General features: G+C 36.8%; 1 protein-coding gene across 6 annotated transcripts in view; it reads right to left on the bottom strand.

Moving 5' to 3' along the window:
* Nucleotides 1-23,061, bottom strand: part of LOC108701507 (RNA-binding protein 44) — a 37,065-nt gene that overhangs the window by 11,967 nt on the left and 2,037 nt on the right. For 2 of the 6 annotated variants that reach the window (XM_041575944.1, XM_018236261.2), the window contains exons 2-9: nt 19,128-19,490; nt 12,021-12,081; nt 8,539-8,645; nt 8,047-8,124; nt 5,140-5,194; nt 4,718-4,848; nt 2,725-3,797; nt 1,622-1,665 (exon numbers count right to left, since the gene is read on the bottom strand). In XM_041575944.1, the coding sequence (XP_041431878.1) occupies nt 1,622-1,665; nt 2,725-3,797; nt 4,718-4,848; nt 5,140-5,194; nt 8,047-8,124; nt 8,539-8,645; nt 12,021-12,081; nt 19,128-19,458 (1,880 nt within the window). In that variant the 5' untranslated portion in view covers nt 19,459-19,490. Of the gene's footprint in view, nt 1-1,621; nt 1,666-2,724; nt 3,798-4,717; nt 4,849-5,139; nt 5,195-8,046; nt 8,125-8,538; nt 8,646-12,020; nt 12,082-19,127; nt 19,491-22,762; nt 23,011-23,061 lie in introns of those variants that run through there. The other 4 variants (XM_018236263.2, XM_041575946.1, XM_018236262.2 and 1 more) reach the window with 3 other exon arrangements.

The raw sequence follows: 23,061 nt of genomic DNA, 5'->3' as shown, positions 1-23,061 counted from the left end.
AACATCTGTGTTACAGGAATCCTGTGATTAAGGGGTGTTCCCGAAATGCGTTAGTGTTTATTCCACAGCAGAAGAACAGAAAATCACAGGCACAACTTGGGTAATACTAGCAGTGAGAACCCGTGCTCGTTTATTGTGGATGCAAAGTTTCTGGGCGTAACCCCTTTGTCATCAAGCACCAAGCACCGGGGATTCAAAATTATCGGAAGGCCAGTGTGTGCGAGGGTAATTCCTTTTTTTTCCCCCTTTATTCCACTGCAGCCACCAGTGGTTTTTAATAAACAGTGGTTTTACTTTATAAGCTGTGTGCTCTACATTTTTCCTTTTTTTTGTTTTGGATGGTTGTAGCCTGAGGAAGTTCTGCATTAATGAAAACACACTAAACGTTTTGCAGTCTGTGTGTGATACTTTGTAAAGTGTGAGTGAATTATTGTGTCGGTTACTTTGACCATACAATTTGTTATCCTGATCATAGTAGTGGGCACAGGGTGGCCTTTATTACTCATATAGTATATTTGGTTTATGTAAACCATGTCCTAATAGCCTCAGGGTACCACTAACAAAATACATCAATATTGGGATTTCATTTTAGAGATTAAATGATAAACAGATATAAAAGTGTGGCTAGCAAATGCTGTTATTTACTGCACGAGTCCAGAGGCCCTATAACAGTTATAATCCATGCCTTCAAAATTGACCATAGCAGGTCCTCTTGTTGGATCTTGTTAGGCCATCTTTTGAGTGCTATTGGCACTGCACATGCGCAGTGCTGCTACAAAGAAGCTAAGCTAACAGGTTGTCAGAAATTATTAAAACATTAGGTGACAGCTATCATAAAAGCAGATACTATGTGGCTTATAATCAATTACAATGCAGAATGACCTGGTTTGAATGCTGCCACATAATGCCGATCTGAATTAATTACTATGAATATAGTTGGTCTGGTCCCTAAGCCCAGACCTTGTGTTGTTAATCATCAGAAAAGTATACCAAGAGCTACTGTGAGCATCTTTGCAGGTAGAGATCGCCATTGCTAAAGGGCTTAAAGTGGACCTGTCACCTACACATAAAAAGCTGCATAATGAAAGTCCTTTGCAAATTAAGCATGGAACCCAAATTCTTTTTTTCATTAAAACATCCATACCTGTTATAAAGGTGTTTAAATACCTGAGCTGTCAATCATATATTGCCTACCCCGTCTCTATGCCTGAGGCATAGAGGTGCGGCAGTCAATTACTTTCAATTTCCATTCAGCAATTCCTACATGTCATTGCACTCCTCACATTTCCCCTTACCTCCTCAGGCTCTATACTTGTGTAGGGCATTGCACATGGGCCCTTAGGTACCCCATTCTGGTGTATACACAAGATTTTGGGGTGATACACAATTTGTCTTAAAAACAGCGTTCACATAATGGCTCCTGTCTGTGTGCTGTGATTGTGTAATTCCAAGACTAAAGGAAACAAAATTCAAATAATAAATATAGTGTAAGTTAAGTTTATTTTGCTCAACTAACATGATAGAGAAGAATCTGGAAATATTTCTTGGTGTGACAGGTCCCCTTTAATACAATAAAATATTTCTTGCCTAATTCATTGCTTTATTTTCCCTCTCTACTTACCCAACTTTAGCACAACCATCACCTGCTCCTTCATTCAGCACATTCTATAAAACAAAATACATATGGAAAAAAAACATTTTACACATATACACGGGGATAAGTATAAATAGGCATTAGTTAACATGAACTGTAAAATATTCAACCATTTTCTAAAGTTTTATAAAGAAGATTGGTATTAATTTACCCAGAAAATCTATATAGGATTGCTATCTCCATTCAGGCACAGATGCATAGGGTGAATTAAAGGGGATGTATAAGTATTTAAACACTTTCAGAGAGCATGTTGCCAGGCATGCATTCAATGTATGTACCATATAAAGCTTTATTTAAGTTAAAAGAACTTGGTGTGCATTGCTTGTGGACTATTGGTTCGCAGCATAGTACACTGCTAGTAGAGACTCTTTGCCCTTGCTTATTTCCTATTGGTTGCAGAATAACATGCATATTGGTTTACAGTTAATGATTCTATATTTTTTAAATAGACCACAGATATCACTAGGTATTACACATATTTAACATGGATTAGTTGAATGTCTAGGGAAACTTAGTGCTACAGTACAGAAAAACATCAATGGTGATGTTGCCCATAGCAACCAATCAGACTTTTACTTTTGTTTTCTAACTTGTAGGTGACTGTGGAAATCAAATTGCTGATTGGTTGCTATTGACGGGTGGTGTGTTTCTCCAATGTTTTACACACCATGATTTGTACTGAATCCTATTTTAGAAGAAGCAGAAATAAATGTAATAGTGTAGTGGTGAAAGATAGGAATTGCAGGCCACTGTGACAAAATTGATGGGAATAGAAGAGGATGGATTAAGCAGAACTTTAAAAAAAAGAGTGGGAATGTGATGAAGAATTTAGAGGCAGGAGGCAGCCAGAAGCAGGCACATTTTCAAATGAAAATAAATACTGGTAAGAGAAGTGACATTGAAGATGCAGAATAGGGAAGAAAATAGATGAAAAATCTGAAAATCAGAGGAGATAGGAAGAACATGTGTAGGGGATACAGTGGTGAACTAGCAATGAAATGGAGATGAATAGATATTAACATTACACTGAAAAACAACATTTTATATGATTAAATAAACAAACGTCCTACCTGAGCCATTGGGTTGCAAAAGGTTAGTGATATATCAGTATTTACAGAAACATCTTGTGTTTCTGTGCTTATAGTCTGAGATTCCTTCTCCTCGGTTATATAGTTTAATATCCATGAAGGTTCTGTGTTGCAGGATACAGTTCTTTTACTATTGGCTCTTACTTCCTCCAAACCAGGCATGTTCAAAGCAGACACCTCGGCATTCACACCTTCAGTATCATTGAGATCATCGAGTGAGAAAGGTAAACTAGAGTTGCTACATATGCTACAACAGCTACTACTCTGAACAGAAAAGAAAGTATCATCAATGTTGTCACCAGGTAAACACTCTTGGCCAACATCTTTCGCAATATAATCGGTGTGGTATTTATGTAGCAGTGAAGGTTTGTCTTTCTTTTCAGGGTCCCCATGACATTCTTTGCAGCCTGATTCAGCGCACAACACTTGATCTCCTGTGATTCCTGAGTCTTCCAAGACATCCTCTTTGCACTGATGAGGACTAGAGGTCCTTCCTTTTTCACTCAAAATATCCAGACTTTCCACTTTTGAATAGCTGATGATACTTGGGGTTTCCCTATGAGACTCTGTCTGTAATAAGTACCTTGAATCAGGAGCAAGTATAATCTCTTCCCACTTCTCTGAGTCCCAGGTATCTAAATGCAGATCAGTACGGTTCTCCTCCAGTTTGCCAACTGTGGTATAAATTGTCTCTATAGAACTAAACTTGCTAGTATTAGATATGACATATTTTTCTTTGAGCCTATGTTCATCCATTAGCTGAACAGACTTAGTTGCATCATTATTCTGCATGCTTTTGGAAGCCTTCTTTAGCATACAGGTTTCCATTTCTTTCAGCTCAAAGGCCGTAGGACTTTGTCTTTCTCTTTGGCACTTTTCTTCTGACACAGTAGAACATTCCTCTGCTTTGCTGGTGCAAAACGTCAGTTCAGCGCTAACTGCAGCTTTGCTTTTGCTGTTTTCTTGTGCCAAATTTTTATCTACATTGGTGGAAACACTAGTTGAAGATCTGTAGTCACAGTCATTAGTCTTGCGGGCAGAATTTGCAAAGTCATCTGTCAAGACAAAAAATTGTAATTTAGTAGCAGCAATCAAAACTGGATTGCAATTGTTTTTTTTATTTAGAAGTGTAGACATTTTCTATGATTAACAAGAGCAAAATAATGTGGTACTTTGTAGCACAAGACAGAATTCCCATTGCACTGTAATTTAAAGATGTACACTGTAAAATCTATCCAGAATTATAAATAATCTAAAATATCAGTGTACTTTTTGTCTGGTAATTAGCAGAGAAGGGAAACCACTATGGACTATTAACAGACTACACTGATTATAAAATAAATACTGGAGATAACACTATTATCAAGTGGGCATGACACAGAAAATCAGAGGTATCAAACAGACTAAGTTCAGGTTCCTCTTATTTAGAAAACGAGTTAACCAGTAAGCTCCAAAACATAAAGGCTATGTTCCAGTCAGTATATTTCACGCAATTTTAATTTTTAAAATGATTTCCTTACTAAGCTAACACATTGGTGTACTTAAGGTATGATGATCCAAATTACGGATCCCTGGGCCATAGCCTACTAAAAAGCAGGTTTTAGCCTATGATTAAGTGTCCATGTGTGACACGAAATGCGTCAGGCAACACTCTTTTAGATGTAATGTAAAATAAAGCAATATATTTTTATATTTAATTTCTTGGCTCTTGGATTCCATATTTTTTTTTTTGTGGATGTTCCGGTTTGGTACCAGCCTATTTGCTATTTTTGTCGTGAATTACTCCCCTATGCTGAAGGTCTGGGGCATGAGCACCCGGGCCCAACCTGGAAAGCAGTAAGCTTATCCTAATGATTTGATAGATTCTTGCGGTTTCATGATAATTGTGTTTAATGTATAGGTTTAGAACAAAGACAATCAGTACTGTAATACAAACATACAACAGAAAACTACCGGAAGTAGATAAGTGACTCACCTGCTCCGATACTGCTCTCCTCCAACCCGCTTACAGCATTGTGGCACCGTTTGCAAAATGCCATATCAAAACTGTTACTGAACCCACAGTTTTCACAAGACCAAACACAGTATAATGTTGCCCGACGTGATCTAAAAAATAAAAGAGGGTATTGTTTGCTTTTAGAAGGTTTTCTAAAACTGAACTTGCTTGGTTTGTTTTTTTAATCTAGATTATGTGAAATATTTCATTGTGTTTATTATGTATCTTTTTTACAAGGGTAAAGATTTAAATTGCTCATAAAAATATTCCACACTTCTTACTATTTAACAATTTATTTTTCGTGTTGAACTGATTCAACAAGCAATTTTGAAAATGCTATTAGTAGAGATTCAAGACTGGCAGCCCAAGTGCCAAACTGATAGATCAGTCCCTTCACTTACTTGTCTAAGCTGTGCCCCTTTGCAGAGTTCTCTTCCAGGTTCTTGAAAGTGTAGCCTTAAAAAAATAAACAAATATACACACAACCATATATATACACACACACCGTTCTTGCTGTGTGAAGCCGTTGAAGGTGTTAAAGAGGAAACTTTTAAAAAGCTCATTAAACTCCAAACATTTGACTGAGACTGCAAATATATTACAGTACTATAATATCATACGGCACTATGTGTATATCAGGGAAAAGGAGTATAGAACACGTCAACGGTTTTCTTAGTAAATATATTTCTAATGGGGCTATTCCCATTTACACCAGCTGTAGGTAACAACCCAAGTAATCCACACATCAAAACAAATAAATCCATAAATTAAGATGTGTGTAATAAAGTGGAATGATACAGCGAATAAGCATTAAACACTCTAAATTTATTTAATACTTAATAGCAAAGTCTTTGGTAATGAAAGCTTCAAGACACCTTCTATATGGAGAAACTAGTCGCATGCATTGCTCAGGTGTTATTTTGGCCCATTATTTCACTCAAACTTGTCTTATTTTGAAGGTTCAGAGGGCCTTTTCTATGAACTATGATTCAGTTCTTTCCATAGATTTTTCAGTTGGATTCAAGTCGGTGACTGACTGGGCCATTCTAGCAGCTATTTTCTTTCTCTGAAACCAATTGAGAGTTTCCTTGGCTGTGTGTTTGAAATCACTGTCTTGCTGAAATATCCACCTTTGTTTTATCTTCAGCATCCTCGCAGATGGCAGCAGATTCTTTTCAAGTATGTCCTGTACATTCTCCATTCACCCTTTTTCAATTACCGTATATACTCGAGTAGAAGCCGAGTTTTTCAGCATCCAAAATGTGCTGAAAAAGTCTACCTCGGCTTATACTCGAGTCAGCGGGCAATAGCTGAGATTGCAGTCACTTTTAATAATTCCTATACCAACAGTTCGCTTGGGGAGAGACTGCAATATCACACAGCGCCCTCTGTTGGTTATATGAAAGAATAACAGTGCGCCCTCTGTTGGTTATATGAAAGAATAACAGTGACTGCAATATCACACAGCGCCATCTGTTGGTTATATGAAAGAATAACAGTGACTGCAATATCACACAGCGCCCTCTGTTGGTTATATGAAAGAATAACAGTGACTGCAATATCACACAACACCCTCTGTTGGTTATATGAAAGAATAACAGTGACTGCAATATCACACAGCGCCCTCTGTGGTTTATATGAAGGATTAACAGTGATGGCAATATCACACAGCGCCCTCTGTTGGTTATATGAAAGATTAACCGTGATGGCAATATCACACAGCACCCTCTGCACATGGTAGTGGGACAATGCACACAGTAATCCATTTGGCAATTCTCTGTCACCATCAACTTTGCAAAGAAGTCCGGGTGATCACTGGGGGGTCGCTTTGGTGGAATGTGCGCTGCTGGGAGAGAGGGCTGTAGTTGTGTCTAGGCTTATACTCGAGTCAATAAGTTTCCCCAGTTTTCGTAGGTAAAATTAGGTACCTCAGCTTATACTCGGGTCGGCTTATACTCTGTGGTCCGCTTATACTCGAGTATATACGGTATATTAAGTCTGCCAGTACCATATGCTGAAAAACAGCCCAACGCCATTATGTTCCCACCACCAAACTTCACTGTTGGTATGCTGTTTTTGGAGTGATGGGTAGTTCTATTTCTACTCCAAACATGGTGTGTGCAATGACATTCAACGAGTTACATTTTGGTCTCATCTGACCAGACTATATTCTCCCAGATTTTTATTGGCTTGTCCAAATGGTGTGCAGCAAACGTTAAACAAGCCTATTTTCCTTCAGCAGTGTGCATGCATAGAGGCCATGTCAGTTGAGTGCATTACTTTATTTTCTTTGAAACAACTGTACCTGCTAATTCAAGGCCTTTCTGAAGCTCTCTGCAGGTGATCCTTGGCTCTTGTACAACTCTTCTTTTGAGCACGTGGCCATAGCCGGTTTAGGGTCAAACAATGTTTTTTCCACTTCCAGATTATGGCACCAACAGTGCTCACTGGAACATCTATAGCTACGAAATACATCTGTAACCAATGCCATCAGTATGTTTTTGCAACAACAAGGTTGTGAAGGTCTTGAGAGATTTGCTTTTACACATCATGAGATGCTTCTTGTGTTATACCTTGGTACTGAGAAACCTTTTTATAGGCCATCAATTAGGACTAAACCAGCTATTAGTTTGCACTGATAGTGGACAGGATTGCTTTCTAAATACTGACAGCTTTCAGCAGGTTTCTTGGCTTTCCATGGCTTTTTGCACCTCCTTTTCTTCACAAGTTCAATACTTATTCCCTTATTCCACTTTATTCCACATAATTTATGGATTTATTTGTTTTGATTTAGTTGTATGTGTGGATTACTTGGGTTGTTACCGACATCTGGTGTAAATTTCATGTCAATAGCCCCATTAGAGATAGATTTACTGAGGAAAATGTTGACATGTTCAATGCTTATTTGCCCTGCTGTATATAGACACAAACAGTAAGGATGGTGCACTTCAGCTCTCTAATACTAAATGGCCTGGGTGCATAGAGATAACTTAAGACACTTTATTCTTAGCACTCAACAGGACTTGTGAAAACGATTTTATAAATAAATCATTTTTCAACAGTATTATCAAGTTATAATAAGATGTTATCATTTTTATGTGCATGTTTTTCAGTTCATTGGTCAAAAATTATCACCTAAGACTAGCTTAGAAGCTATTCTTGTAAAAGGAAACAGACAGAACTTCTATTTATTTCCACCTGCATCTTTGCGCTTTTTAAATGTTTTTAAAACTAAATAAAATGTGTCACTTGCAGAACTGGGGATTTTCAAGGACCTTGAGTCCAAAACAGTAAGTTTATTTCCTTACCTTTAAGCATCACCAATGTGTCTTTGACTAGGAGAAGGGGTGTACTTTCTTGTAGAAATCTATGAAGGGAACCAGATTCTAAAAGGAAAAAATATCATCTAACTTTTCTTAATTGTCCACACTTAAACAGGAAATTAAGTATGTGTGCTAGAGCAATGGAAGTATAATAATCATTCCAGCACTTCAGTCCCTGTTAGGAGCTATATCAAGGATGACACAAGTACTTAGGACCTAATTTATAACAGGCCATTTTAGACAAGTTTAGTGGCAACACATTCAAATGCAGGTTATTATTCAGCATGATAGTAAGGGAACTCTGGTGGCCTTAAGGGTTGCAAAAACACAGAGCACTTCTGTCCAGGGACTGCCTGTACTCTGCAACTGAATACAAAAATGGATAAAAAAAAAAAACCTTTGCACACAGCCTTCCCAATGGTAAGTGTAAACCTGGGTTTAATGACAGAATGTTCCTACTAACAAAGATACACATACCTTTTATTATTCTACGGTCTTCCTCAGAAAGCATTATATACCATCCCAATATCTCCTTACTGTTGACTTCAAGGCACCCATGTCGTCTAACTATGTCAACCACCTGCCTACAGATAAGAAAACATATGCCATCATCTGATGAGAATGTTTAGTATTATGGTATAATGCAAATGTTACATTTATAATGGCAGGATCTGCTGGGTATCATGCTTTCAAATGGGTTTCCTTAGCAGGCAAATAAATGCAGTGATGTTATGTTTACCTATTAAAGCAGTATACAGTACTTAAACTATACACGCTATTTAAGTTTCTAATTAGCTGCATCTCTGAACCTTGTTAAGCAAAAAGAATAGTTGATCTCTTGCTAACAAGGAGATGAGTAAAGAGGGAGCAAACATGCACTAGTAGAAAAGAAACATAATTTTTTATAGATATACTGGAACACTGGTGTCATGATGTCATATAAATTATTATTTTCAGTTTTTAGATCTCCTTTAATCCCTGTATTTTTATCTGTTTCTATCCAAACAAAGGTCCAGGAGCAAAAAAAAATCATTAATGATCAATTGTAAGCCTATTTTAACTGTTCCTACAGTTGTCACTTATTTGTTTTGCCGATACTAGCTGCTGGTAAAAAGAGTCAGAGTGTCAAGCTTTTACATGTGCAGGATCTATTATCCAGAATGAGTTTCTGTAATTTGGAATACTATACCGCAAGGCTTTAAAAAAAAAATGTAAACATTAAATAGACCCACTATGATTGTTTTGTCAACAATATGGTTTCATGCAGCTTACTTACAATAAAGTACAAGATACTATTTTATTAACACATAGAGAAAGGAAATCATATTTAAAAATTACAAATATTTGCTTAAAGGAGAAGGAAAGCTACGGAGGCATTTTATTGCCAATAGATTAGCTGCAATAGTGCAAGCTAGAATGCTATATTTATTCTGTAGAATGTTTTACCATACCGAAAAAAAGCTCTAGAAGCACTCTGTTTGTTTAGGAAAAAAGCTGCAGTATTAACTTGGTGTGACATCACTTCCTGCCTAAGTCTCTCCCTTGTCACTTATAGCTCTGGGCTCAGATTACAGCAGTGAAGGGAGGGGAAGAGGAGCAAAGTGAGCATGCTCACGCCTGGGGCAAAGAGGTTTAAGCTGAAGGCAGGAAATCTGATACAGAAGCCCATGTGTACACAACAGAAGGAAAGAAATGCTGTTTCTTTTGAAAGAGGTCTCAGAGCAGCATTACTTTGAGGGTTTACTGGTATATTTAGGTGAACCTTTCTGATAAGGGTTACTTAGCTTTAACCTTTCCTTCTCCTTTAAAATGGAATCTGTGGGAGGCCTTCCTAAAATTCAGAATATTTGCTTAAAATGGAATCTGTGGGAGGCCTTCCTAGAATTCAGAGCTTTCTGGATAACACCAAGATACCTGTGTTACATACACAAAACAAAAGAAAAACTTTTTGATTTCATTTTGTACAAACTCTCCATAATGTATTGCTAACTAGAAAAGATGAATGAATTGCTTATGGGTAAAAAAAAGATTTTCCTAACTGATGATGCAAAGCACTTAGCAAGATTAGAATATAACAGGATTCTTAGTATAACTAAGTAAAAAAACTTGGAATTTGTATAAAAATGGCACTTTAATGAGCATTTATCAAAGCAGATTTATCAAAGGTCGAATTGATGTGAATTATTTGTTACTCTAATAAATTTGAATATACTCACAAATCGAATGGGAGTTTATTTAAGAAAAAAATGCGAACGTCTAATATTCGATCGAATAGTCCTGACCCGAAAATACTAATCTAATTCGAAACGAGTTTTCCCTCCAGAAAAAACTTGAATCTCAGGAAGGCTATTAACATATTCAAATAGGACATCTGCTATTGACTTGTAAATTAACTTGGCATGCTTTAGGTGTTGTATATTCAAATTAGAATTGTTTCCATGGTAGAGGTGTGATAAATCTTACATTCGAGTCGGGGGATTAAAATTTTTTTGACACCAAAAAAATCAGAACATTTTAATTTACTATTCGACCCTTAATAAATCTGCCACTTAATGTGTATTTTACACAGAATCTTCATAAACTTTCATGTTCTCATTCTCAGTAAAGCTTTTCTGCTGGTCCTACTTGTTTAATGCAAAAAGAAAACAAAAATTGTGATTTCCATGAGTATCAGGCCAATTGCATTAATCACTAATCAAATCATAGTTGAACTTCATAATGTGTCAGTGAAGATCACATTCTTATCAAAATCTTTCAGGGTCAGAAAAAAGAAGGGACAGTCTGATATGACAGGTATAAAAAGGCCAGGCATGCTGTTAATTGTGTATCACATTTCTAGTGCTAAGAAATGTATTAAATAATCTACAAATGCTTAATGGAAATAACTTATCTGTCCACATTGGACATTATGTGGTATTTGTGCACTTACAAGAGCAGAATGCAATGCAGTGATATACTATGTATATACATACTGTATGTATATGCATGTTTTTTTAGAACTCCTAAACTCCCTAACTCTTTACTTACCCCTCGGTGCAGATTCTACCCAGCGGAGTTCATGGGCTCCATCTTCAGCTGTTTTGGGAATCTTCAGGTCTTCTTCCAGTGTTTTGGTAATTTCCGTGACTTTCTGCGCATGCGTAGTTGTCACGAAACAGAAAATTGCTCCAACTGCGCATGTGCCAATACGCTACTTACTTCCCGAAGATTACCAAAGAGAAGAAGATGGCTGCCGTGAACTCTGATGCTCTGAATCTGCACCGAGGGCTAAGTAAAGAGTTAGGGGCATTTAGCAAAGGTGCCACCTAGGCTGGGGGGTCTATGTAGGGTAGGGGATTTTAGTAGAAAGGGTTTAATTCTCCTTTAACATATAACAAAAGCAATATACTGTGCAATAGCGTTAAATCACTGAGTACTTTGTGCTACTATGCATGTGTAAAGCAAAATCAAAAGTCTGACTGGGAACTGGGTAAGCAAGTAAAGATGGCACTGCAGTGCTGTGATTCAAATTTCTCCAGCACCTGCTAATCAAATATTTATTTCAACAGTTATAGGTATGTAATCCATTATCTGGAAACTCTTTATCCAAAAAATTCTGACTTATGGAAAGGCCATCTCACATAGACTCAATTTTAATCAAATAACAAATGTTTTAAAATGTTTTCTTTTAGTAAAGATAAAACAGTACATTGTGCTTTATCCTAACTAGCTAAGATACAATGAATCCTTATTGCCTTGGAGGCAAAGCAATCCTACTGGGTTTATTTAATGTTTAAACGATATTTAGTAGACTTAAGGTATGGAGATCCAAATTGTATACAATTCAAAACGTATGGTGATCCACATTATATGTAACACCAGAACTTTTTACATGTGAAGTTAATTTTACAACACTGTTTGGATCAAAATATTAAACATGCAGGTAACACAGAATCTTATTAAAAGAAAATAGCAGATACCTGCTGAGTATTTCTCTTTTCTTCTCCTTACAACTTTGGCACTTGCTCTCTACGTAGTTCCCTTTAGGAAAAAATGTTAAGATTTAACACTAAATGTTAGTAGGAGAGAAAATAAAAGAAGATATATATATATATATATATATATATATATATATATATATATATATATATATATATATATATATATATATATACGTGAGCCGAAACATTGATTCTGTTTTAATCAAAGCCCATGAGTGCACTACTGCATTTGTTTATATATACAAGATTCCCAGAAGCAGCACCCGGGTATTGTGTGAGAGCAATGCCTAAAGGAGTCGGGATACCTATGGCGAATATATATATATATATATATACCCGATATAATTTAACTTTTTTTGCATTTTGCTACATTTTTTGGTGTGCCATCATCTGCTGGGATATATTTATTTACTTTACGACTGGCACCCAGACATTGTCCATTTGAATGGATGTGCGTCCCACTATCGCTCTGTATATATATATCTATATATATATATATAGATATATATATATTTCAGTCTCATCAAAATGACTTAAGCTGGCCATAGATGCAAAGATCCGATCCTACGAATCAACGTACGATCGGACTTTCCCAACTCCCGACCCGCCACTAACCATTCAGATCAAAGTCTTACCAGTCAGATTAGTTAAAGAACAGATCAGCAATGTTCTGCCCCTGACAGCAATCGTACGATATCAGATCTTTGCGTCTATGGCCAGCTTAAGGCTCATGGCACATAAGATGTACTTTTCAGTTGACAAGAGAAGTGCCCAGTCCTGCTATGAAGTTGGAAATTGCCTGTCGTCAGTCGTAACATATGGACTTTTTCCAGAAAACAGATACAGTAAAAACCCCCATTTTAGGATTTTCAAGAACTATTTAAATAATGGTGTAAAATCAGGGGAATGCATTATACTGTATGTGGATGGGACGTTTTTCAGGGTAAAAAAAAAATAATTAAAAGCAGGGTAAGTAAAATTGAGGTTTCACGGTATTCTAACCAATATCCACCAACTGACAAGTATTTTCATAAAAACTTATGACAGACTCCAGGTTTGGGACTTATCTAGCACTGGTGGAAAGTATATTCTATTAGGGATGCACCGAATCCACTATTTTGGATTCGGCCGAACCCCCGAATTCTTCGCGAAAGATTCTGCCTAATTCCTAACCGAATCCTATTTTGCATATGCAAATTAGGGGTGGGAGGGGAAAACATTTTGGACTTCCTTGTTTTGTGACTAAAATTCATAATATTTCCCTCCCCGCCCCTAATTTTTCATATGCAAATTAGGATTCGGTTAGGCCAAATCCGAATCCTGCTGAAAAAGCCAGAATCCCGAACCGAATCCTGGATTCAGTGCATCCCTGTTCATATAAATAAGCTGCTGTGTAGTCATGGGGCAGCCATTCAAAGGAGAAAAGGCTCAGGTTACACAGCAGATAAGCTCTGTAGAACATAATGGTGTTATCTGTTATCTACTATTTAATTTGTGCCATATAGCCTTTTTTCAATTTCCACCATTGCGACACTGCAGCTTGTTTTTATGAACTATAGTAGAGTTTCTGAAGCAAACAGCAGTTTTACCAGTGCAGGGCAACACTACATTATATTTTATTTACTTTAAAACAGTTTTATTTTTTGGTGTTACTGTTCTTTTAACAAGAACCAACACATGCAAAGGCATACTGATTATAAAATTTCATAAACCTTGGACAATACATATACTAAATCCAGCAGGTCATTCCACTTTCTTCTGGAATAATGGCGATGTTTAGAGTTTTATGTTGACGTTTTTGAACTACATGGGCAAACAGCAAAACACTCAAAATGCCACTATATCATGTTGACTGGCAATTATCTCAAATCGCCAGTGTATTTTCTTTATGATTTTACGATTATGATTTTACTTTCACTAGGGGGACATGTCAAAACAGCACACATTCCAGGAAAACATAAAATTCAGAAAAGTTATTGCATATATGGTTTTAGTGGGTTATCTTACCATTAAGAGGTTGCATCAAACATAAATCACAGTGAGAGTTTTGCTTTTGAAGGGGCTAAAGTGTCAGCTATTAAAATTAGAATGCACATTTTGGGGTCTCTTGAAGCCACATATTTTCAGTAACATGTGGTATCAATTTATCCAAGCTTTTAAAATATTGAAATTTTGCCTTTGTGCCCAAAAGCATAGGTAAGAAATTGTTCTTTACATTTACTTTACTGTAAATCTGGCATCTAATGCATTGGAAAATAAGGATCTGGAAATATATAATACACTTACAGAGACTGACCAAACTTCAGTACAAATAACAAAGATAGTTAAAACAACCCCAAATGTGAGTGCCAACTATAATGCCTTTACATGTAAAAAAATAAATTAAAAAAAAGCAGATGGTGAAGAAAGCTTCCAAAATCTCTTCTAATTGACAAATTATAGAGCTATTAATGACTGCCCTACCACCCAATTGATCAAAACAAAAGGAAGCTTCAGCAACTTGCATTTGGCCAACTAAAAAAATGTTACATAAGGATGAGTACTTTTAATCCAAAGGACTATCTAAATAGGTCCTGAGGTCAACCAAATAGACTGGCCAGATCTAGGCATTAATGGCCACCTTTACAACAAGCCTCCAAGGCATGCTCAAGATAATTCAGAAGAGCCAACGGCATACTACCAACACAGGTTTATCATTCATTATAGACAATGTGAAGGCAGACATTTTGAAATAGGTAGCCAGCAAACACACTAACTTTCAAGTCTATCACACTACCCAACCATTTAAACAGAAACTAAACGCACTACACTAAAACACAAGGTAGACAGTAACCAAGCTATCCGACATCACCAGGTTTTAACCATTATCAAGAAATGCAAAAAAAATAAAAAATAATTAGATGTTAAAAAAATGCAAAACACAAGACCATGTGTTAACAATGCTTGTTTTTATTGTTGCATTTTCTAATTGAGAACTACTTGTAACTTAAAACATTTCAGTGAAATATGATAAGCAATTATGAAAAAGCAAAGTAAATGTTCAAAGTATCTAGCAGAATATGCAGCTCTCAGTGCTCTTTACAGATGAGCACTTTTGTAGCATTCTGTTCTACATTCTCAAATGTATATCTTTCACAGGGATGCCTATTTTACGGACATAATTAAAGCACAGCAAAAAACTTGAATCACTCGAATTGATCAAGTTTTCAGGCAAAGCCCTCGGAAACAAACTCGACCATGAAGGCTATTAATATCTTCAAATGGTTCAAGGGAGCTCTGCCATTGACTCCTGCATGACCTTAACAGGTCTTAGATGGTGTATTTTCAGATTTGAGCTATTTTCATGGTCGGGGTATAATAAATCTTGAAAAAATTTTATTTTTTTTTAACCCGAAAAATCGGTATTTGACCAAAAAAAACCTTGAATACTCGAATTTGAGGAAAACAACTCAATCCTTAATAAATCTGCCCCTTAATTAAAAATGCATTTCAGAAAAACACATTTAAACACATACTATTTTAACTGCTTTCCTGCTGCTGTTTATACAATTTAAAATTCTGGGTATAAAAAGCCTTTCCTTCCTTTTAAAGGCTATTGCATCTAATGCCTAACCTCTAGCCACCCTGTGAAATCCTTTATTTTATTTCAGTGTTGTTAAAGTTTAATTTTTAGTGATTTTATTAGACTTTTGCTTCTGCATAGCGGTTTATTGCTTGTTTGTGCAAATAAAGTTTGCACAACAGAACAAATTTGACTACATATCTCATTAGTCGAAATATTCACTTGGCAATGCATTCTGCATTTTTCTTGACTACTTGATTTCATTCTGGAGCATCTACATGCCACATAGTTTGCTAAACCTATGCATTTTGTGCATCAAACTAAAATGATTTATGTTGGTACATTGAGATATTTGGGGCACATGATGGAATAAAATGGAAGCTTTGAGGCAATTTTCAGAAACAGTTATAAAAACCACTAAAGTTAGTGTAGTGTATAAATACATATTAACCCATTTGGATTCAGGGAAATGTGTACTCTATGAAAACATATGGTTATCTGTGGTCTTCTTGCTCTTAGCGAGTCTGACAACACATACAGGTGCTTATTTTGCATGAAAATTGATATGCACTATTTTCATTTGGGGGTCTCTACTTGGCATATACTTTGGATACTGGACATTAAACTGTTCAGCAGACTCCTGGTGTTGGTCTATGTGATATGTGGGGTAAAATGCAAGCTGAGGTGATTTTTTCAAATTTCTTAAATAACAGCTAATTACAGATTGGTTCTTTAGAATAGAAATATGTCTTTACCCATGCTAGATTCAGGGTAATGTGTATTAATTTATTAATTCCACATACTTTTTTGCAGGTTTACCACATAAATTAGCCAGTATGTTTGCAAAGCAAAGAAACATAAACCATGAAATTAGTACACAGAAAGTATATTTTGGGGTCTGTACATCTCCATACTTTGGCAAACCTATGCACAGAGTGGGCATTAAATTGTTCAATAGACTCTTGGCATTCATATTTAGGATGTGTTTTGTAGATACTTAATGACCTGTGGGACATAATACTATGCTATTGCTGTTACCAGGGAAGTTGCAGCTAATATGTTTCATTTAACACACTTGCACTTCCAAGCAAAATAGACACAACAAAGTCTGGTTTCTGTAATTTCTGAAATTTGGCATAAAAGTGACTTGTGCACCCGACAGACACATAGTAACATAGTAAGTTAGGTTGAAAAAAAAAAAAAACACACGTCCATCAAGTTCAAACTTTTAACTCTATTTTAACTTGCCTAACTGCTAGTTGATCCAAAGGCACAAAAACCCAATTTGCCTCAGAGGGGAAAAAAATTCCTTCCTGACTCCAAAATGGGAATCGGACTAGTCCCTGGATCAACTTGTACTATGAGCTACAGTATCTCCCATAACCCTGTATTTCCTCACTTGCTAAAAAGCCATCCAATCCCTACTTAAAGCTAATATATCAGCCTGTACGATTCTATGCTGTTCTTATTAACACAGAGCGATGTGGGAACCCTGGAGCTACTATCTGACCCTGGTCCTATGTCTCACACTTGTGCATAAGTAGAGAGCTATCACACACTATCATTATGAGTATGTGCCCTAACATGGCCACCCACACTAGGAGGTCCTTCCCATTGTAGAGGTCAGAGTGCTTGATGGTTGGCTTTTCTTGGAAAAATACTATTGCTTTCCCCAACCAGAGTGCAGGCTCTGTTAGTGTGAGTAACTCGATTATTTTTAGTACAAATTTTTAATAGAATATTTATTTATATACATAAGAGGAAGGTTGTATAAATGTTTGATCTTGACCTTCTATAAATTTAACGCTAAGGAGCAAATTTTACCAAAAAATTACATATATTCATGAGTAATTTCTACTGCAATTTTTGCAATTGAAATCAAATTACAATTTTAGGCATATTTAAGAAAAATCCAATAGGTTAACTGCAATCACATAAAGTCACAGACATAAACACCCTTATTTTTAAGACTCAATGAGCTCAATTCAATTTAATGCGATATTGTACATTTTGTATGCTAAGTGCCCCATGTCGTGTGTCCACTATGCAATTCATTGCGCTAAAAACATTGCATTAATCAATATATTTTTCGTTTCCTATGTTTTTGCTAGCTAACAGCCCATTGAAAGTGCAGCTAATGCTTACTTTTTAAAATCCAACCTGAAACCGCTTTTGGGTTATTTTCCGGTTTCCCTTATGCCACCTTGAACTGGAGGAAATGCTCTTTCACTAAAGCCTTTTTGCCCTTGTTCATACTTCTATTCTAACACATGCACCTTATCATACAAGTGTCTTAAAGGCAGTTACAACTACGCCAATGTCAATTTCATTAACAAAAGTACTTTCAAATGTATCATTGTTTTTTAAAGATATATTTACATCACTTTATTTCTTCTGGACCCTAGCAACCATCCAGTGTCTGAAATATCAGACTGCAAGTTGACTTGGAAAGGGCCTGACAATTTGTATTCAGTTGCCAAAAACACTATAATGTTCAGTCTCACGTCAATATATTTTCTCTTCTGGGTTATTGGTCACATTCTAAAGCTGTCAAGTCTAAAGCTATCTAAAGCTACAATTTTCAATGTTGTTTATAAAACCCAGATCTGAAAGTGTTAATGTTAGATCTGGCCATGGCAAGCAGACTATAAAACCCTTCACTCCTTGGTATACATAATGGAGTATTTTGAAAAGCAACTCCTTTTAATAGCATGGCTATATGTGGGTGTGGTGGTTAAGTAATAACCTTTGATTGGTTGGGATGAGCCAATAGAAGATTTTCATAGAAATCTTAGGCAGTGTTGACCGTTAGAAAGTAATCTGAAGTTAATTTCCAAAAAGTTATGAACTTGACGAATATTGTATTCAAGCAATTCTAGATGTAGGTAGAATGTCATATGGTAAGTTGCGGCATAATTTGCAGGGGGGAAAAAAAAAAGAAGTACCAACAGTTTCTGCCAAAAATCGGTAGTAAGAACCGGAAACTGGTCCTTGCTGTTTCCAGGCTGCTCTACTGGGAAAATATCTATTATTCCACATATTACTCTTCCATAAGAGTTTTTACCTGTTTGATGCCACTGCCCTACATACTATACCATATCAAAGCTAATGAGTGAACCCTATGCTCCCAGTGAGGAAATCACAAGTAGGGTTACTAAAGTGAGAAAACTCAAAGAAATTACACCACAGGGAGATTTTTGCTGTTCAATGAAACAGTAAGACTCACAAAAATATTAGATACAATAGTGGTAATGCATAAGGGTAAGAAGAACACTTGACTCTTAAGACAATGCTTGCTGTAGATACTATGGAAAACATGAGACATGCACTGAATTTTGTTATTCTGAAAAAGCAGGGTAATCTAAGAAACTCAGTCATAGTTCAAACATTCTGCTTCAGTCTGGCTTTGTTGAAAGGATGCAAAGTTGATTGAGTTACCGTATATTAGTTTCCACTTGTTGAAATGTGTATTGCAATACAAATGACAAAATAACCCTGCATTGCAGCATAAAAGAAGCACTCACCTGCACTGCTACATAGAAACTCATTTTGGGCAGGGATGCTTTGATGACACATATCCTGAACTGGGAAAGTAGGAAAAGTCACAGAACATCCTACTGTAGCACGGTCAGTAGCCACAGGATTGAAAACCTGGTGACAGTTTTGCAGTCCTCCTGTGTACCTGCAATTACTTAAGCCCTGTAGGTTGTATACAGGAAGATATGAGGAATCAACCTCATCGTGTAAATGCATAACCATGTTCCTTGTGGTGGTAGGGAACACATGTGTCCCTGGAAAGCATTTGTAATCTCCATTATGGAAGGTGCAGTAGTTCAAGATAACAGGCTGCTGCATGACCTAAAACAAAACCATACACTCACAGGCTCCTGCAATGCAAACAGATGAAGCACAGTTGAGAGAGCTCATTAAAGGTCCACAATAAAATACAGTAAAAAAAAAAAAAAACAGAGGGCACACACCCCTCATGAAAACTATTTTCACAATTTATTAAAGCAATAAAAATGCACATTGCCTCCAGTGCTGATTAACAACAACATGCACATAATCATGTCTATTTAAATAAATATTACAACACATGTTCATAAAAGAAGACTGGTACATATCAATCCCTCAAACAAAAAACAGCAAGCTATAAACAAAAACATAAAAGGGGCAAAAACACAAATACAAGCATTCCCAATGCTCAGTTGTGTTGTCATGTATACCAAAATACCCAATAGGTAGGCTATCACAAACATGGACAAATATACGGCACCTCACATAAGAATGGCAAAGGCATCTATTAGAAAAAAAAAATACAAGTATGGGATCCATTATCCGGAAAGCTCTGAATTACGGGAAGGCCGTCTCCGATAGACTCCATTTTATCCAAATTTTTTAAAAATAATTTACTTTTTCTCTGTAGAACTCCCATTTTACATACCCTGATTTTAAGTTTTCCCTTATTTTATATTGTTGTTTTGTGGTCCCACCTATATATTATGCATAATACATTTCCCAGATTTTACATCATTTTTTATGGTCCCCTAAAAAACGTAAAATGGGGTTTCTACTGTACGTGAGTCTATCCAAGATATAATGGATCCTTACTGGAAGCAGAACCAGCGTACTGGGTTTATTTAATGTTTACAAGATTTTCTAGTAGACTTAAAGTATGAAGATCCAAATTACGGTTCTAGTTAACAGGTCCCATATCTGTAGGATTTGTTCCTGTAGTGAAAACAATCTTTACAATTTACTTAGAAGAGTTGTTCAATTTGAATTAACTTTTATTACAGTATATGTAGCAGAATTTGCAGTTGGTCTTCATTTATTTCAACGATCTGGTTGCTAAGGCATTAATAACCATAACAACCAATGAGTAGATTTAAAAACCATTGAAAACAAATAGGAGGGACTAAAGAAAATGCTACCAGGGTCAGGCAAAAAACAATGAATAGTTAGAATATAGGCCCATTTACATGTTAAAACTCAAAGGAGAACTAAACTTAAAATTACTGCGAGTGCCAAAACGATAGTCACACCCAATGATTAAAAATCTCTTACCTGATATCCCAGTTTGTGCTCCTGTTCAATAAAAACTGCCACAGCCCTTAGTATTGCTGCAGAAGTCCTCTCATCTTTTTTCAATTTTTTATGTCTTCTGTTCATTCCGGGCAGGCACATGCACAGTAAAGTGAAAGCTCAACTTAGAAAAAAAAAAGCCAGGCTTTTCACACTACTGAGTATGCACCTCACACCCTGAAGACAGAAGAGGTAGAATATTATGGAGGATCAGCCTATAAAGAAGTACCCCAGCCCAGTTTTCTGGTAACTTGAGCACCAGCCCAGGGTACTAGGTAAGCAATTATAATACTAACATTTGGCACCCTGCCAGTGATTTTAAGTTTAGTTTTCCTTTAAAATAAAGGTGAACATCCCCTTTCAGCACAATAAATGGATTGGTGTATAAATGCATGTGTAGCGCCACGTATACTTGCACATGCAAGTACAGAATTTTGCACAGACTTAACCCTTTAAGTGCCACAGATCCTAGAATTGACGTTCTGTGGATAAAAGTTCCTAGGTGCCACAAAATGTAGATTCTACGATCCGCAGTACTTCTGGGTATGCGAGCACAGGAGCCCTTTTAAAGCCTACGCTGCTCACTTCTTCCCCCACCCTAGGCAATGAGCAGATGGGGCAACTGTTTGCACTTGAAGCGAGATTGCCCAGGGGACACATAGGAAGCAGTAGGCATGTGGCTACTATTGGCCTCCTGCTCCCCCAGAAGGCCCCCCTCACCAGATCCAACAAAGCAACCTGCCTCGTACAGTTCCTGCAGGCCCTCCATGTGTGAAGATGCATCATACAGCCTCATACAATTAGTGTCCCATTACACACACGCTTATTACACTAATACACACAAACATACATTTTTGTGGCATAGATTCCTTTATTTGTCACATACAAAGTTATACAAGTACTACCTGTCGTGAAATGTACCCTAATCATTCCAAAACGGTGTAATTTTATAAACAACAGTATACTCATGGGAAAATAAGTAGTGCAATAGTGCTTGAATACAATATACAATGACAGTGCAATGCATTAAACTATACATACTAAATATATAAAAAACACAGCTGCATTCATTATACTTAATATGAAAATACATACTAAATTTCTGACTGTGAAACACTAACAATATCCATAAATTTGAGTGCATCGTGCGTATATTGTAAACAAAAAACAGCAGCCAGAGGGTAAGAATATCTAAAATATCCAAAAACACTATGCTCCGTGTGTGAGATACTCTGCCTGCCGTATGTTTCCTGTGTGTGCCATACTCTGCCATCCATATGCTCCCTGTGTGTCATACCCTGCCTGCCCTATGCTACCTTGTGTGCCATACTCTGCCTGCCCTACGTTACATGTGGGACATAAGCCTGGTAGGTTTTGTTCTGGAGGTTTGTTAGCATTTGGGTTTGTTGTTAGGGGCCCCTATTGTGTTAAAGTGGACCTGTCACCTACACATAAAAATCTGCATAATGAAAGTCCTTTGCAAATTAAATATGAAACCCCAAAAAAAATTTTCATTAAAACATCCATACCTGTTATAAAGGCGTTTAAATATCTAAACTGTCAATCAAATATTACCTGCCCCTCCTCTATGCCCGTGGCATAGAGGAGGGGCAATCAATTACTTTCACTTTCCATTCAGCACTTCCTACATGTCACTGCTCTCCTCACATTCCCCCTTCCCTCCTCAAGCTCTATAATTGTGTAGGGCACTGCACATGGGCATTAGGTCCCCCATTCTGGTGCATACACAAGATTTTGGGGTGATACACAATTTCCCTTAATAACCGTGTCCACAAAATGGCTGCTGCCTGCTTGCTGTGATTGTATAATTCCATGACAGAAGGAAGCAAAATTTTAATAATAAATACAGTGTAAGTAAAGTTTATTTTGCTCAACTAACATGATAGAAAAGAATTTGAAATTTTTTCTTAGGGTGACAGGTCCCCTTTAAATGATGTGCTGGGGTCGCTGTTATCCAATGGGGAAGGAGACATTTGGATTTAAAGGAGAAAGAAAGTCCTGTTATACTTGGGGGTACCAAGTTAGGCACCCCCAAGTGATCGCATTTACTTACCGGAAACCCCAGGCTGGTGCACCTATCAGGAGAAAACTGCACTGGTCCTGGGTTTCTTCCAGCAACCCCCCTGAAGCGATCATCTTCCGGGATCTTCTTTCTTCTCACAGCTGTGCATGCCCGGTAAAGCGAAATGCCGAATGTTAACTTAAAAGCTGCATATTTCATTCTACTGTGCATGCGTCTTGCCCAGGAAATTTGAAGACAGAAACAGGAAAATCGATCCGTGGTGCTTGCTGGAAGAATGCGTAAGGCGGAGTACTATGGGATCAGTATGTATCATTCTTTTCTTAAATGGA

The sequence above is a fragment of the Xenopus laevis genome, chromosome 9_10L, assembly GCF_017654675.1.
Source record: "Xenopus laevis strain J_2021 chromosome 9_10L, Xenopus_laevis_v10.1, whole genome shotgun sequence".
NCBI lineage: Eukaryota > Metazoa > Chordata > Amphibia > Anura > Pipidae > Xenopus > Xenopus laevis.
This window is presented reverse-complemented; position numbering and strand designations above follow the sequence as displayed.